Source organism: Stylophora pistillata, chromosome 3 (genome assembly GCF_964205215.1).
Source record: "Stylophora pistillata chromosome 3, jaStyPist1.2, whole genome shotgun sequence".
NCBI classification, from domain to species: domain Eukaryota; kingdom Metazoa; phylum Cnidaria; class Anthozoa; order Scleractinia; family Pocilloporidae; genus Stylophora; species Stylophora pistillata.
Genome location: NC_142521.1, coordinates 24,422,966 through 24,437,059, shown reverse-complemented (window position 1 = coordinate 24,437,059; position 14,094 = coordinate 24,422,966). Strand labels below are relative to the sequence as shown.

Sequence of the window (14,094 nt, the reverse complement as noted above, 5' to 3'; positions counted from 1 at the left end):
TTTAGTAGTTGATTAAGTAAGCTATTATTTCTTGTCGCTAACATTGATTTGTGGATGTCAAAGGAAGTATTAACGGACATCGTGTAATCAAGCCTTCACAAACAATGATGCATTTACTCAAATAGTCGCTGGTAAAACCGCATGCATAGATTAACACTATGATTGTCGAGGAAGCCGATGTAACAGGAAATTAGTAGCCTTGATTAACTAAAGAATGTGTAAAACAAAACTGGAACTTTGTCAAGTTAGCTAAAATTATCTTACCACTCCAGACTTATGTATCTGGGTGTGTATATCCGTAGCTAATAAAACATAGCATTTTTGTAACTCTAAAAAGATGAGATTGAGATAGGTTGTAGAACAGAACGCGTAATGTTGGATTGTGAAGAATAAAGTCAAGTTAACTGAAAGTATACAGTCCAAGTCTGTAGAACCAGCATGTGCAGAGTTTCCTCTTAACGTAAGTGAGAAATTCTGCGAAAAAAAAGGACCATTTGTTTTATTGATTGCATGGTGATATTAACATGGCTGTAAAATGTGGCGGCATTCTGGCTTTTATTCAGGCTGCAAAAATATAGTAGTGATAAGAGAGTATGGCATTGACAATGTAGGCTTGCTGGGTGAAAATTCCAGCAAAGCATTGCATTATTGTTTAAAATTCTTTGAGTGTCAGTTAATTAGTTGTTTCAATGAGTAAATTGTAGTGTATTGTGATAGTCATGTACAACAAATAAATTAAATATTTACCTGGACTTGTTTCTGATGTTATTAGGTCTGACTATTTGTGGGGCCAACTGTCTGCTGTCAGCTGACTACAAGTCAGCCAGTAAGATCATAGCACGCACTGGACAGGCTCCACAAGGGAAGGGAGATGTGATAGTCACAACACGATCAGGAGGACAAGGAAGCTGTACTGTACAGTTTAAAAGTGTCATGGAAGTCCCAGGTGCATTTACTTTATGTGCACAATTTATGATGCTTGGTTTATTTTTTGTTTGACCTTTAAACAGGGACTGATTTGTGAAGAATAACTCAACAGGACAATTAATATACTGATACTATACCCAACTTTTTTCCTTTTTTTCCATATTGCTCTGCTGTATAATTTATCAGTTGCTTCATGATTTTCTCACTCTGAACCACCTACCTCATTCAATCAGTTCGGGATACCAAGGAGCTTGAGGCATAGGTGATAACGAATGGTGCTAAAACTTTAGCCTGTCCAAGTGAAATTTTATTTCAAGGAGGCATGTAAAAGGAATATCAAATGTTATGTACCTAGAGAAACAAAATTTCTTTGCATCTGTTTCATTCTTCATTGGTTGCAGATCCTTTGAAAGAGAGTGCTGTTTGGTTGGAAGAAATAGACCCAGAAGAATTAAGAGCACGGTCTGGTTCCACAAGACCTGTATCACCACAGATAAATACCAACCAAGATCCCCTGGGAACAGGTCTTGATATAGTTAGGTTAGTTCCACAAGGTTTTATAAAATGCACTCTACAAAACTCCCTTTAGTTTTCAGGTTGAAACCCCTTTGAGTGAAGGAAAGAATGTAACAATAACTTTTTAATTGATAATAATATGGATGATGTGATCATTTGGTATCAAACACAGGCACTAAGTTTAACGATAGAAACAGTGCAGAATTTATATGTACATTTTCAAAACTGACTCTGTTTAAAAGACATTAACTATAATGTTTTAATGTTAAAACCTTAGCAGTAAATTTACAGAGGAACAACTTGAAGAGTTTTATCCCGAAGGTTAGTTGATTTTTTTGGAAATAAAATCTCTAGTTAATGTTTTTGCATAATAATTTATTACTATTTCTATCATTGATATATCTATTATTGTAACGATGTCACCCAGATGGCCATGTAATAAACCAGGTTTAACTATAAAAAGAAACTCCACTTTATTCAACTGCCATGACACTCGGAAAGCATGGCCTACACAACTATCCATGATCCTTTGCATATTTACAATGTCCAAGAACTTCGCTAACACAACTTCCGGTAAACAATACCATCAAAACATTACATCCCTTTCTTTCTTTAGAGACAAACAGATAACAGTGAACAAAAAAAATCTATCTGCATGAAAACTGTCCAATAAAATTTAGTAACATGAAACTGAATCTAACAGGCTTCAACATAAGTCCAATGTGTCAACAGAGTTCAGTTCATAAAGTACATAGTCCTTGTACTTCTCCGGCATTCTGACAGTCCGCCTTGGTCTTGATGTCGTTATATTCTCCTCCAGTGGAAGGGTATTGGAAGCGTCTTGAGAAATGGCCTCTGTGGCTTCCAGTAATTTCCCTGGTGGGTTGTACCGCTTAACCAAGGCACTGTTCCACCTATATTCCCGCTTGTTGTCAGCATGTTCCTTGTGGATCAACTTGTGATTCCAATCACGATCTGTGACCCCCTCATCCAACAGGTTACCAGGGCACTTTAACTCTAGAAGTTTTGTTTTCAACTCGCTGCCAAACATGAGGAACGCAGGAGTAACACCAGTGCTTGTTTGCGATGTGGTTCTATATGCTAACAGAAACTTCTGCAGTTCTTCCCGCCAGTTCTTTCCCTTGACTCGGGCAACTTTCAAAGACTTAAGCAGAGTTCTATTCTGTCTTTCAACATGTCCATTAACCTGTGGCCAGAATGGTGGAGATGTCAAGTGTTCGAAACTTCTCAAACTCCTCACAGCAAAACTGAGGACCATTGTCAGATTTGAGAGTAAATGGAAATCCATATCTGGAGAATATCTTTGTCAGTACATCCACCACTTTCTTTGCTGCTGTTGAGTGCATGATCGCTACCTCGTAGAATCTACTGTAATAGTCTACGACTACGAGCAAACTCTCTCCAGTGGGAAGAGGACCCTTCAAGTCTATGGCGATGTCTTGCCAGGGTCCAGTAGGTGGCTTTACTCTTTTCATGGGCTCAGGAACTTGAAATTGACCCACAACTTGGCATCCACGACAAGACTTACACATCCGCTCTGCGTCTGAGTCAATCTTTGGCCACCAAACCTCTGTCCTTAAATGTGCTTTCATTTTTACGATGCCCTGATGTCCCTCATGGGCAAGATGCAAGACTTCTCCCCATAAAGCCTTTGGAACAACAATTCTTGTACCATGCAAAACAAGTTTGCTCAACACACATAATTCATCCTCGACACACACATAAGCTGTCATCTTACATTGAGACCAGTCCCCACTTAAAATGTACTGTCTCAGGCTAGCAAGTTCTGGGTCACTATCAGAAGCCAGTCCGACTTGTTTCACTGTCAGAGCAACAGGTAAACTTTCCTCAGTGACTGCCTTGACAAAGTCAAATTTCTCCCCACTTGAGTCTTTACGTTCACACTGATTGAATCTCAAGAGAGAGTCTGCAATGACTTGTTCGCTTTGCCAGGCCAATAAACCTCTCTGTAGTCATACCCCTGCAACCTCAGAACCCAGCGTTCAATACGTGCTGATGGTTTTGAAAGCCTGCCAAAAATACACTCGAATGGCTTGTGATCAGTTTCAAGTTCAAATTTCCGCCCGTACACATAAATGTTGAACCTCTCACAAGCCCATACTAGGGTAAGGGCCTCTTTCTAAGTCTGACTGTATCTCCGTTCCACTTCAGTGAGGTTCATGGATACATATGAGATTGCTCGCCACTCACCGTCTTGAAGTTGAGTCAGCACCGCACCTAAACCCTGTGGACCTGCATCAGCGATAATACGCGTGTTACAGTCTCCTCTGAAATATGCAAGTGAAGTGGCCTGAGCAACAAGCTGTTTCAACTTCTGGAAGGACCTTTTTTGTGCTTCACCCCAGATGAAAGGCTCATTCTTCCTCAGGAGGCTCCTGAGTGGTTCTGCTTCTTACACGAAGTTGGGAAGAAACTTTGCAGAATACTGTACAAGCTGAACAAATGATCTGACCTGTGAAGCATCTTGTGGAGGGCTTGCCTTTAAGATGGCAGCTACTTTCTCTTGACTGGGTGCAACACCTTGCCTGCTCAGGTCATGACTGAAGAATGTCAGCTTGGGAAGACAAAACTGGCATTTGTCCCCATTCAAAGTTATAACATAACCAGAGTAAAGCACGCGCTCTGATTGGTCAATTTAGCGTCCCTTACTTGCCCATGGGTGTACGCTGCTGACGTGAGCAAATGCAAAGACTATTTTTCCACGCGCGCTTGTTTTTTTCTGGTCACGTAAGATTTGTTAAACAAAAGGGAACTCTTTAGCTACAATGTGTTAATGTTATGTTATAAAACAAATGGTAAACACCACAGCGTACACTATTGAGTTATGGATGCACTTGGGAGGTTTGCTAAGCAAACTCAAGAAGCTAGAGTCGCTCTCAGCTATCGCCTCAAGTGACTCTTACGCTTCTTTCGTGCTTACAATTACAATTTACAATTTATCACTTATAGAGCACTATTTACAATGACAGATCAACAGCGCTTTACAATCAATCCTAACCCGCCCATCCCACCTCAGGGGAGGACATCCATCACACAGTAATCTCGTGCGTGGGAAATTAACGTCTCCTACCCCTAACCCTGTAGGAGATGGGGCCTCTATTTATTCGTCCCTATCCGAGAAGACTAGACTATCTAACCATTTCTTGATGTTATAGAAAGGAAGCATATTCTTCTCAATTATTTTAAGACCTTGAGTGTTGGTCCGGCCGGGGCTCGAACCCTCGACCTCCCGCACAACAGTCCAGCGCTCTATCCATTGAGCTAACTGGGAGGCGGTTAGCAACCTCCCATGTGCATCCATAACTCAATAGTGTACGCTGTGGTGTTTACCATTTGTTAATTAGTCCTTTCTCCTTCAAGCAGGTCAGTAGGGCATGTAAATTCCTGTCGTGTTTCTTTATGCCACAACCATGCACAGTCAAATCATCTGCTACATTAGCCACTCCCTCACAACCATGCAAAACATCTGCCATAATTTTCTGGTACTTTTCAGGCGCCGATGTTACCCCAAACATCAAATGGTGTGTAACAAACGTGATCTCGCGCGATCTTTCATCAAGTTCCACCTGGTGGAAGCCACATTTGAGGTCGAGCTTTGAGAAAACAGTTGAGCCATTAAGGTCATACAAGACTTCCTCAATTGTAGGGATAGGATGTCTTTCCCTCTCTATTGCTGAATTTTCCCTGTGCATGTCCACGCAAATCCAAATGTCACCATCTGTCTTTGGTACAACAATCAACGGCAACACCCACTCAGTTGGGTTGTGTGACACCTCCTCGATGATGTGTTTTGCTAACAGCTCATTCAACTTCCCATCAACCTTAGCTCTTAACCCAAATGGCAGTCTCTGTACGGGTTGTGCAACAGGCTTGACATCGTCTTTTATATGTAATTTCAGCTGGAAATTCTTCAGTTTCCCGACCCCTGTAAAAATCTCTTTGTACTTCTCACGGATGTCACTTACTTCAGCAGTTAGTGAATACACATCAGGGCCGACCCTTAATACGCCCAACTTCTCTCCAGTGTTCTTTCCTAGTAGAGGTCTTCCTGGACCTTTAACCACTGCGAATTCGTCCACACAACTGATGCCACTGATCTCGCATACAATTTCAGACACAAACATCCTGATCACCTCAGTAGGATCTTTCTGCCCATAAGCAAACAACTTTTCACTTGATTTCTTGGATTCACACTGGACACTCTTCTTCAAAATTTCCCAGGTTGCTTGGTTGATCACATTGCATGACGCGCGAGGGTCAATAAGTACCGCGAGTAGTATCACTCCTCCAATCTTCAAAAAATTAATCTACTTCACTACCACGTGTAGGCTCACCAACTCCAACTGCAATGCATAATAATCTTGTTGGCCAGTGGTTGAATCCTCTGATAGTTGGTAAGCTCTCCCCTGTGTATGATTATTCCTTCGCTCGTCATCCCTTGTGAAAGGTTTTCGTTCCTTTGTTTTGCAACAGACTGCAAAATGTCCAATGTCGCCGCATGCATTACATTTCTTGCCACGGGCAGGACAATTCTGGTCACGTGCAATATGGTCAGTGTAATTACAGCGAAAGCAGCCTCTCACTTTTGTCTCCTGAGAACCACTAGATGGTTTACCAGGCTTATTTCCTCTGCCTCTACCTTGTGCTGTCCTTTTTCCTTTTCCTTTGCTGTGAGGTCTGCCAGAAACAGTATTTACCTGACTGGATGACTGCTCATTAGCTTTGACCTGCATGTTCACTGCTTCCTGCAGATGAGCCAAATCTTTTAAATCCTTCAGAGTAGCATTTGCTTTCTCAAGAAACTTACGGCAATGGCTGGGAGCCCTGCATTTCTCAATAAGCTGATCTCTTATTATATTGCCTCATCGACATTTTCAAACTCGCAGGAGATTGCTTTCTGCCTCAACCGACAAACAAACTCCATTTGCCTAAACTGGTGCCTTTTGAATGGAACATTCAACTATGGTACAAAATAGTTATCCAACAACTCTATACTCTCAGCGAACGGCTTGATATCCGCACCGGTCAATAATGTGTAATAAAGCTCTTGTAAATTCAACCCTCCAGTATGCAACAGCAATGCAGTTTTCTGTTCATCCTTCGTTAAACTCATCACCAATAGATGAGCTTAGGAACTGGTGCCTTAAAGGTTGGACGGGAGCCTGAAGGCTTCAGGCATAACAAGGAGGTATCCATGGCAACCCCGCATACCTTTTGCCACCAAATACACATTAAATGAGCGTTTCCACTACTTCCAGTGAACTGCAAGTGTGTTCGGATCTTCCTTTGGATTCAAGGGAGTAAGGCTGGCCACATCAAGAAGAGGAACAAACGTTGCAGCTGGCAAAGCTTGTGAACTTGACTAAACTAAACTGACTGTGTAATTCAAATGCATCATGATGTCTTTTGAAAATTATCCATTTTTATTTCTTTAAGCTTTTGACTACATGTATAAAGGGTACACAAGTGGCAGTCACCAGTGATTATAATCATTATAGATGGGTTTCAAACTTGTGATAATTAGAACATTCAAACTTTAAGTTTGAACATGATCACTTTTGGGTACTTCCTGAAATCTTTGGTGCATTTTTCCAATTTTTGTTGATATTTTTGTTCCTTCTTAGGAAGTGGAATAATCCTCAATGAAAACTTTATTCCTGGATGGTTTTTAATGGGGAGTCACTCAGACACTGAGTGAGTAACATTTGACAGTAAAATATTTATTCAGTTTTTCTTATTCTACTGTTATGTCATCCAATTGGTTTTCTTCGTGTTCAGGTTGATGTGATCTTCCCATAAAACCTTGGTCTGTGATGACAAATTCTTTTATCCTTATTATGAATAAAGGCTCCATGGAATATGCTCCCTACCAAAATACACATTATTTTCTCAACTAAAAAGGGGAAGTGAGCATGTAAACCAATTCCAACACAGTTGGAAACTAAGGAAACAGCATTTGTCTAAATTAAAATTTGCATTCTGTGGCAGCTTTTGACTTGCTTTCAATAGGTTTAATTTATTTAATTATTTGTTTGTTTATTTATTCATCTCACTTCCATAATTTTGTGACAATGATAGCATCAATGAAAATAAATTATAAACTCGTAATGATATCATTTACAAACATGCAATAATTTAAGCCATTTTGGCTTTTTCTTATTGCCTGCAAAGGAGGCAACCTAAACTAAATTAACAGATACAACACAACTGTAACTATTTTTTGGCCAAGACTTCCAAGGGGGGCAAGTTTCTTAAACTATTGTTACAGCAACTGTAATTTCAAATGTTGTCATTAATAAGTATGTGCTAAAACAGTGCGTAATGTTGAAGTCACGCTCTGATTATACTTTGCTATTCACCTCTGAGCAACTCACACAGGATTTGTACCCAATAATAGTAACTAAATGAAATTTTTATGTGATGTGTCAAAACAGAGAAAACAGATTCAACACAAGAAACTGATTGTGATGCGAGTCATGCCAAAAACATGTCTTTTAAAAGTATCATCGTAAGTTGGAAAGTTATTTTGGTTTTATTTAAACATTTTCAGATTTAATACTCTAACAGCTGGTCTTAAATATCTGAGACATGAGGAGTCGAGAAGAGCCACTGGTCCACTGGCATTTGTCAAAGAGAATGTTGGAACATTTCTTGATGCTGTTGATACTCTCAGATGTATCCTTAAAGATCTGGGAATTCTGTTGGAAATAAGTTTTATGAGTAGAAAGGCCATGAATACAGGTAGTTTTGACGATAATGTATTAAATCATTATTGAGATATTTTGGAGTTGACTTGACAATACCTCCTGGTTTTGTATCAAAATATAATTATGTTTTTTAGTTTTTTTCTCTTTTTTTTCCCCTCATTAATGTACTTTCTAGATAGACTGGACATATAAATTGTACCATTCACAATTGAACATGGAAATGGATAGGCCAAAAAGAAGTTAACAATTGCTAAAACAATAGCTTACAGTAATTGTTGGGTTGGTCTTCTTGAGAAAACTTCTTTCTCCCTTGGTATGAATTTGACATAATTTTATGTTGTGAGTATTGAGTGATTGAATTTCCTTAACTAAGGTAACTATCAGGTGTTCAACATGATATGCTGCGGGATGAAAGCACCTGTGATGGTGGATCCATTGTTGAGAAACTGGAGTCTTTTGTACAAGGTGTCATTGATATGCTTTAAAGTTGAAGACTAATTATTTTAAACTACAAAAACACAAGCTCTGATTTGAATCTAGCCAAAAAATTTCCAAACATAGTTTTTCAATCTTTATGTTCTTCAATATTTGAGTTTATTTACAGTGGACGATTTTGCACTACCTATAGGTAATTCATTTACTGTATGATCTTGTATGTTTTGGTTAAAACATTTCTTAGTTTGAAATATTTAAAATATCAAATAGGATAAAGTACATATGTATGTTGTAGTTTAAAAAAATGTCTCTTTTAACCCTTAAAGTTCCAAGATTTGATTGTTAATTCTCCCTTCTAACTACTATATATTTCTTTGTAAATTGGTAATGAGAATTTGATGTTAGATATTAGGTAGATGGTAAGTTTTTATACTCTCATTGCCTGTTTGCTGGGAAGATTATTGAACTTATTGGGAGAAGTTACATGTTAATCTCTTCTGACAGTTTACGGGTAAAATGATGTCAAACCAGTGTAAGTTGTATCCAGTTACCTTTATTTGTCTACAGAACAAATGTAAAAAATAGGGACATGATCATGTATTAGGAACAAAAGAAGGAAATGCTGAACTTTCTTACAATTATTTTAACTTAAAGTTAATTTGAACTTAAAACAAAAAATTATTAATTTTTCCAACAGGTGCCAGCAAAAATGCAGAGGGCTTGTTTCAAGATGTGCTGGGTCGCAAAGACGATGCCGACAGAACAAGAAATGCTCTCAATGTTCTACAGAGATTCAGATTTCTATTTAGTCTGCCGCAATGCATCGAGAGAAACATTCAGCAGGTATGCCTTTGATCTCACCCCTAACCTCCAGGAATGAACATGTTTTGTCCTCTTTTTACAGTGTTAATAAGTCACTCACCAAACATGACATTAGAAGAGAGAAACTTGTTGGCTGCAGAATCTTCTCAACATAGTTATGAGGAAATATATTGACATTTGAAGGAAGACTTATTAATTTGTACTCTCAGAGTTTCATGTAAAGGGTTAAAATGTGTCCAGAAAAGTATTCTTCAGGGAGGAGCATGTCTGCTTTGCATTGTACCAGTATTTTAGTTCTTTTTTGGATAAAATTATACCTACTGATGTATGTAATACAACCATCAACCAATTTATTGACCTCCAGTTATTCTAAATTACATCCATAAATATATTTAGTTATTAACTAAGTTAAAAGCTTTGGTGTGCAGACCTGTTATGTTGAATGGAGGACCCAGAGTTATTGTCCAGTAGTTTGGTTAACCCTTGAACTCCCAAGATCTGATTGCTAATTCTCCCCTCTAGCTGCTACACATTTCCTTTTAAATCAAGGGAACAACTTCTAACGGATAAATTTGAGTATTCTCATTACATGTTTACTGGATAATGTATGGATATTATAGGGAGAAGTTACATGTTAATCACTTTTGGGAGTTAAAGGGTTAACAGTGAAACATTAACTACTGTGCCTCTAGTGTCAAACTTCTAAATATTTTGCTCCTTGAGTGGCCTGCACTGAAGATATCAGCTCTCTGACTTGGTTTGTGTAGATTTAAGAAGCCTATTATACACATTGTGAATTATAAGAATTATTGTAAATATTTTGCTCCTTGAGTGGCCTGCACTGAAGATATCAGCTCTCTGACTTGGTATACACATTGTGAATTATCAGGGTGACTCTGGAAAATTAATAAGTTTTAATTAACCTTATGAATACGGTGTGTATGTGTACACAATAGATTTTAATCAATGTTGGTTTCAAATTTTCAAGTAATGTATTGTGTCATCTTTCTGTAAATTTAAAGTAATATTCAGCAAGATGCATGTAAAGTGTAGTCTTTGAGCCAAGGTAGACATGTTTATAATGCACAGTTCAGTGAGTTTCAGGTGAAAGTTATTCAAAACTAAGACTTTTTGCATAATTTCAGGGTGATTATGAGATGGTAATTAGTGATTATGGAAGAGCCAAATCATTGTTTGCTGGAACAGACATTAAAATTTTCAAAAGAGGTGAGCTTCCTGATAACATGCTAATTCATGTACAACTAGAAGAACATTTAAGACGTAAGTCAGCAGTTAAGCTAAGTGGCCCACATGACACTAGAACTAATCTGATTTCCCAGGCATGGAGTGACTAGCAGTATTGCTTCTTCCCTTGGATATAATGCCAGTTTGGTTCAGGCTACCCTCCAGAATTTTATCTGGTTTTCCTGACAGTTTGCCAAGTCACCTTGCATAAATGCAACACATTGACCCAGCTGGGTCTGGAACCCAGACCTTTTGACTCAGAGTTCTGTATGCTAACCTTTAGTCACCAAGGTTTCATCGTGAAGGATGTTAGAGCTGCAGATGATATATATGGCTATCAACATCATTTATGATGTTTCTTTGAACCTGCTCTGTACAAATCAATAATTTGAAACCTTGATATTTTCTTTCAAACAAGAAAGTTAAGTCAAAACATAAAATAGTGATGATGATGATATTGATACAGGCCGGGTTATCTTGTTGTCACTGTTGATGGGATCAGTTCAGAGACAAACTTGCTCATACACCTGTGTTTATGTGTTTCTAGTTTTGCAGGAAGTTGAAGCCAAAATAGAGAGTTTTCGTCAACATCTTAAACTTAAACTTGCTGATTTACCGTCACCACCAGAAGAACAAAAGAGACTCATAAGGTACTACTGACAGGAGATAAACTACAATGTCTCAAGTGTAAAGTCAACTTGGGGGAAAGATCTATTTTCCATGGTCTGACAGAAGTTAGTGTCCCTCCCTCAGCTAGAAATGATACTCAGCCAGAAAAATCTTTGATGCACTTTTATTTGGCAATCAAGTTGTTTCTAAGGCATTCTTTATTCTTCCTGTGTAAACTCCTTTTTTAATAATCATGATTATAATTATATAGTATGTTATCCATGTAATTAGAACAAGAGAAATGCAGACCTTGTTTTCATCATTTTATTCCTGTTTTTGTGTTATTTGTAATTTTAATTTTGATCAAGTAAATATGGTGTATTTTATACTTGAGAAACATCTGTGCCATGTTTGATCATATATGCACAATTTCAAACATAGACAATATTACATGGCTGCACGGAGATACAACGTTTCTCTTCTAGCACAAATGAGCGTATAAATCTTTTAACACGGGAAGAAAAACTAATTTGTGCCTCCAAGTGGCCCTGTAATATTCTATTTATTATATAAACAGCAATGAAAACGTAACCATTTCACTGTCAGTACAAAAGGTGTGATTTATTATTTGACCTATAGTAATAGTAATATTTTCAGGTGTGAAAATAACATGTTATTTTTATGCATGACAATATCATGTTTTGAATCAAAAGCTCACCTGGTATTTCATTGGTGTCTATATAATAAACCCTAATACTTTTCAGAAAATCAAAGTTAGTAAACAATTTTTATTCCACATGAACACAACAGTAGGAGAGAGAGGTACTGTAAGAACTTGAGAAAGCTCTACCCCACTTTTTCCTTTGTCTTTATACACTAGATATTTAGTGGACTTAGACTACCAAGGGGACCCTGCTTGGGAATGTCTTGTCCTACAGAAGGATTGGTTACTCAAGCTCATGACCACCTGCCAAGAAGATCACAAATCTAAAGGCAAGTTCTTCTTGGAGACTTTCTTTTTAACAATGTAATTGTCTTTTGACAACCTTGTGTAACTTGCCTATCATCATGCTTGGCTCAAAACAGTTTTTTTTCTTCTTGTCAGACTCTGTTCCTCTGCTTCAAGTTGATTCTTCAAAGACAGAGCTAGACATCAGAGCATCAAGAAGTGTGAACGCACTGGGTTTGTACTTCAGTATAATCTGAATTTGTATTGTAAATGGTAGATATTGGTATAAGTTCACTTTAGTTAGTGTTCTTTTAGTATCCATGAGCAATATATATGTTGTTGACATTTTCAATTGTGAGGTAAAACTAATCAAGGATTGAACAGTTTCACTATAAGTTACATTATTGGCATGGAAAGTTCATAGCATAGACCAGGTGCCAAATTTGAAAATACATTTATCCATGCTGAATTATCATTGGTGTAATTTTGCTTTCAGTTTCCATTGATTGTCCTGAATTGGTTTTAGTATGCGAATTAAAAAAAAGAAAACTCTGAATAGACTGTGGCTTAAGATTCCATTTTTTTATTAGGATAATTTCTTATTCACACATACTCATATTGTTTAACCCTTTTACTTCCAAAGTCTCAATATTAATTTTCGTTACAGTCTGCTTTACATTTCTTATAATTTTAGGTCTGAGAATCTGGTGTTACACCAGATTATAACCTTAAGTTGATATTTTTCCTTGTTATTATAATCTGTTTTAACAATTATGGGCTGAAATAAAGGGACTATTGTGGAATAATCCCTGATACAAAGTCAAGGGGATTACTCGACAATACCCATTGAGCCTGATGCAAATAATTGTTCTGGTGTAATTGCAAAGGTACTTTTGAATTCTGTTGTAAATATTTGTTTTGATGTTGAAACCATTCTGTTTCAAATATTGTTTTGATTACTTGTATTGAGATAAAGATCCAGTTCCCACTAGAATTTGATTGGTTCATTTGATTCAATCGGCAAAAAACTTCATATCTTTCTTTTGGAAAATGTTACTCAAAACTTAAAAGGATGCATCTTTCATGCTTCAGAATGAAATTTTCTTCATCACATTTATCACCACCTTGGTAACAGATAGATAGATAGATAGATAGATAGATAGATAGATAGATAGATAGATAGATAATAATCTTTAGACAGGGTGCGTTCTCACAGAAGTGGTTTTCAGAACGGCCCTGTAACTACCCACCCAACCCACCCCAGGGAGGACATCCATCACACAGTAATCTCGTGCATGGGAAATTAACGTCTCCTACCCCAACCCTGCAGGAGACGGGACCTCCATTTATTCGTCCCTATCCGAGAAGACTAGAATATCTAACCATTTCTTGATGTTAAAGAAAGGAAGCATATTCTTCTCAGTTAATTTGAAGACCCTGAGTGTTGGTCCGGCTGGTATTGAACTCTCGACCTCCCGCACAGCAGGCCGGCGCTCTCCCAATTGAGCTAACCAGGCGGCGGTTAGCTCAATTGGGAAAACAAAACAAGAGGTAGCCATTTTGAAACTTGTGCTCCTGCTATATTCACCTTGTGCAATGTGATTATAGCAAGATATGATGCAATCCTCAACCAATCAGTGCCTGTACATCTCTCATAATCACCAGAGCAATTATACTTAGAGGTATTAATATTGCAATTACTAAATTATTTTGTATCCACTCCTGGGAGTGAAAGGGTGAAAGAAATTTTTTCTTTTTTTCATACATTTCAAATTCTAGCGATCCTTTTTTATGAAGAAAGAATTAAGTTGAACTTTTTTATTATTATTATGTTTGAATTTT

General features: G+C 37.7%; 1 protein-coding gene across 3 annotated transcripts in view; it reads left to right on the top strand.

The window, feature by feature from the left end:
• LOC111332983 (exocyst complex component 2) overlaps positions 1–14,094 on the top strand; it is a 29,830-nt gene that overhangs the window by 1,547 nt on the left and 14,189 nt on the right. For 2 of the 3 annotated variants that reach the window (XR_015998369.1, XM_022938485.2), the window contains exons 2-12: positions 773–946; positions 1,329–1,467; positions 1,721–1,764; positions 7,110–7,179; positions 8,036–8,160; positions 8,577–8,657; positions 9,325–9,470; positions 10,595–10,676; positions 11,242–11,344; positions 12,184–12,296; positions 12,409–12,486. Coding sequence is in view for 2 of the 3 variants with exons in the window: in XM_022938485.2 (XP_022794220.1) it covers positions 773–946; positions 1,329–1,467; positions 1,721–1,764; positions 7,110–7,179; positions 8,036–8,160; positions 8,577–8,657; positions 9,325–9,470; positions 10,595–10,676; positions 11,242–11,344; positions 12,184–12,296; positions 12,409–12,486 (1,155 nt within the window). In the remaining variant the exon portion in view is untranslated. The remainder of the gene's footprint in view (positions 1–772; positions 947–1,328; positions 1,468–1,720; positions 1,765–7,109; positions 7,180–8,035; positions 8,161–8,576; positions 8,658–9,324; positions 9,471–10,594; positions 10,677–11,241; positions 11,345–12,183; positions 12,297–12,408; positions 12,487–14,094) is intronic. The other variant, XM_022938486.2, reaches the window with a different exon arrangement.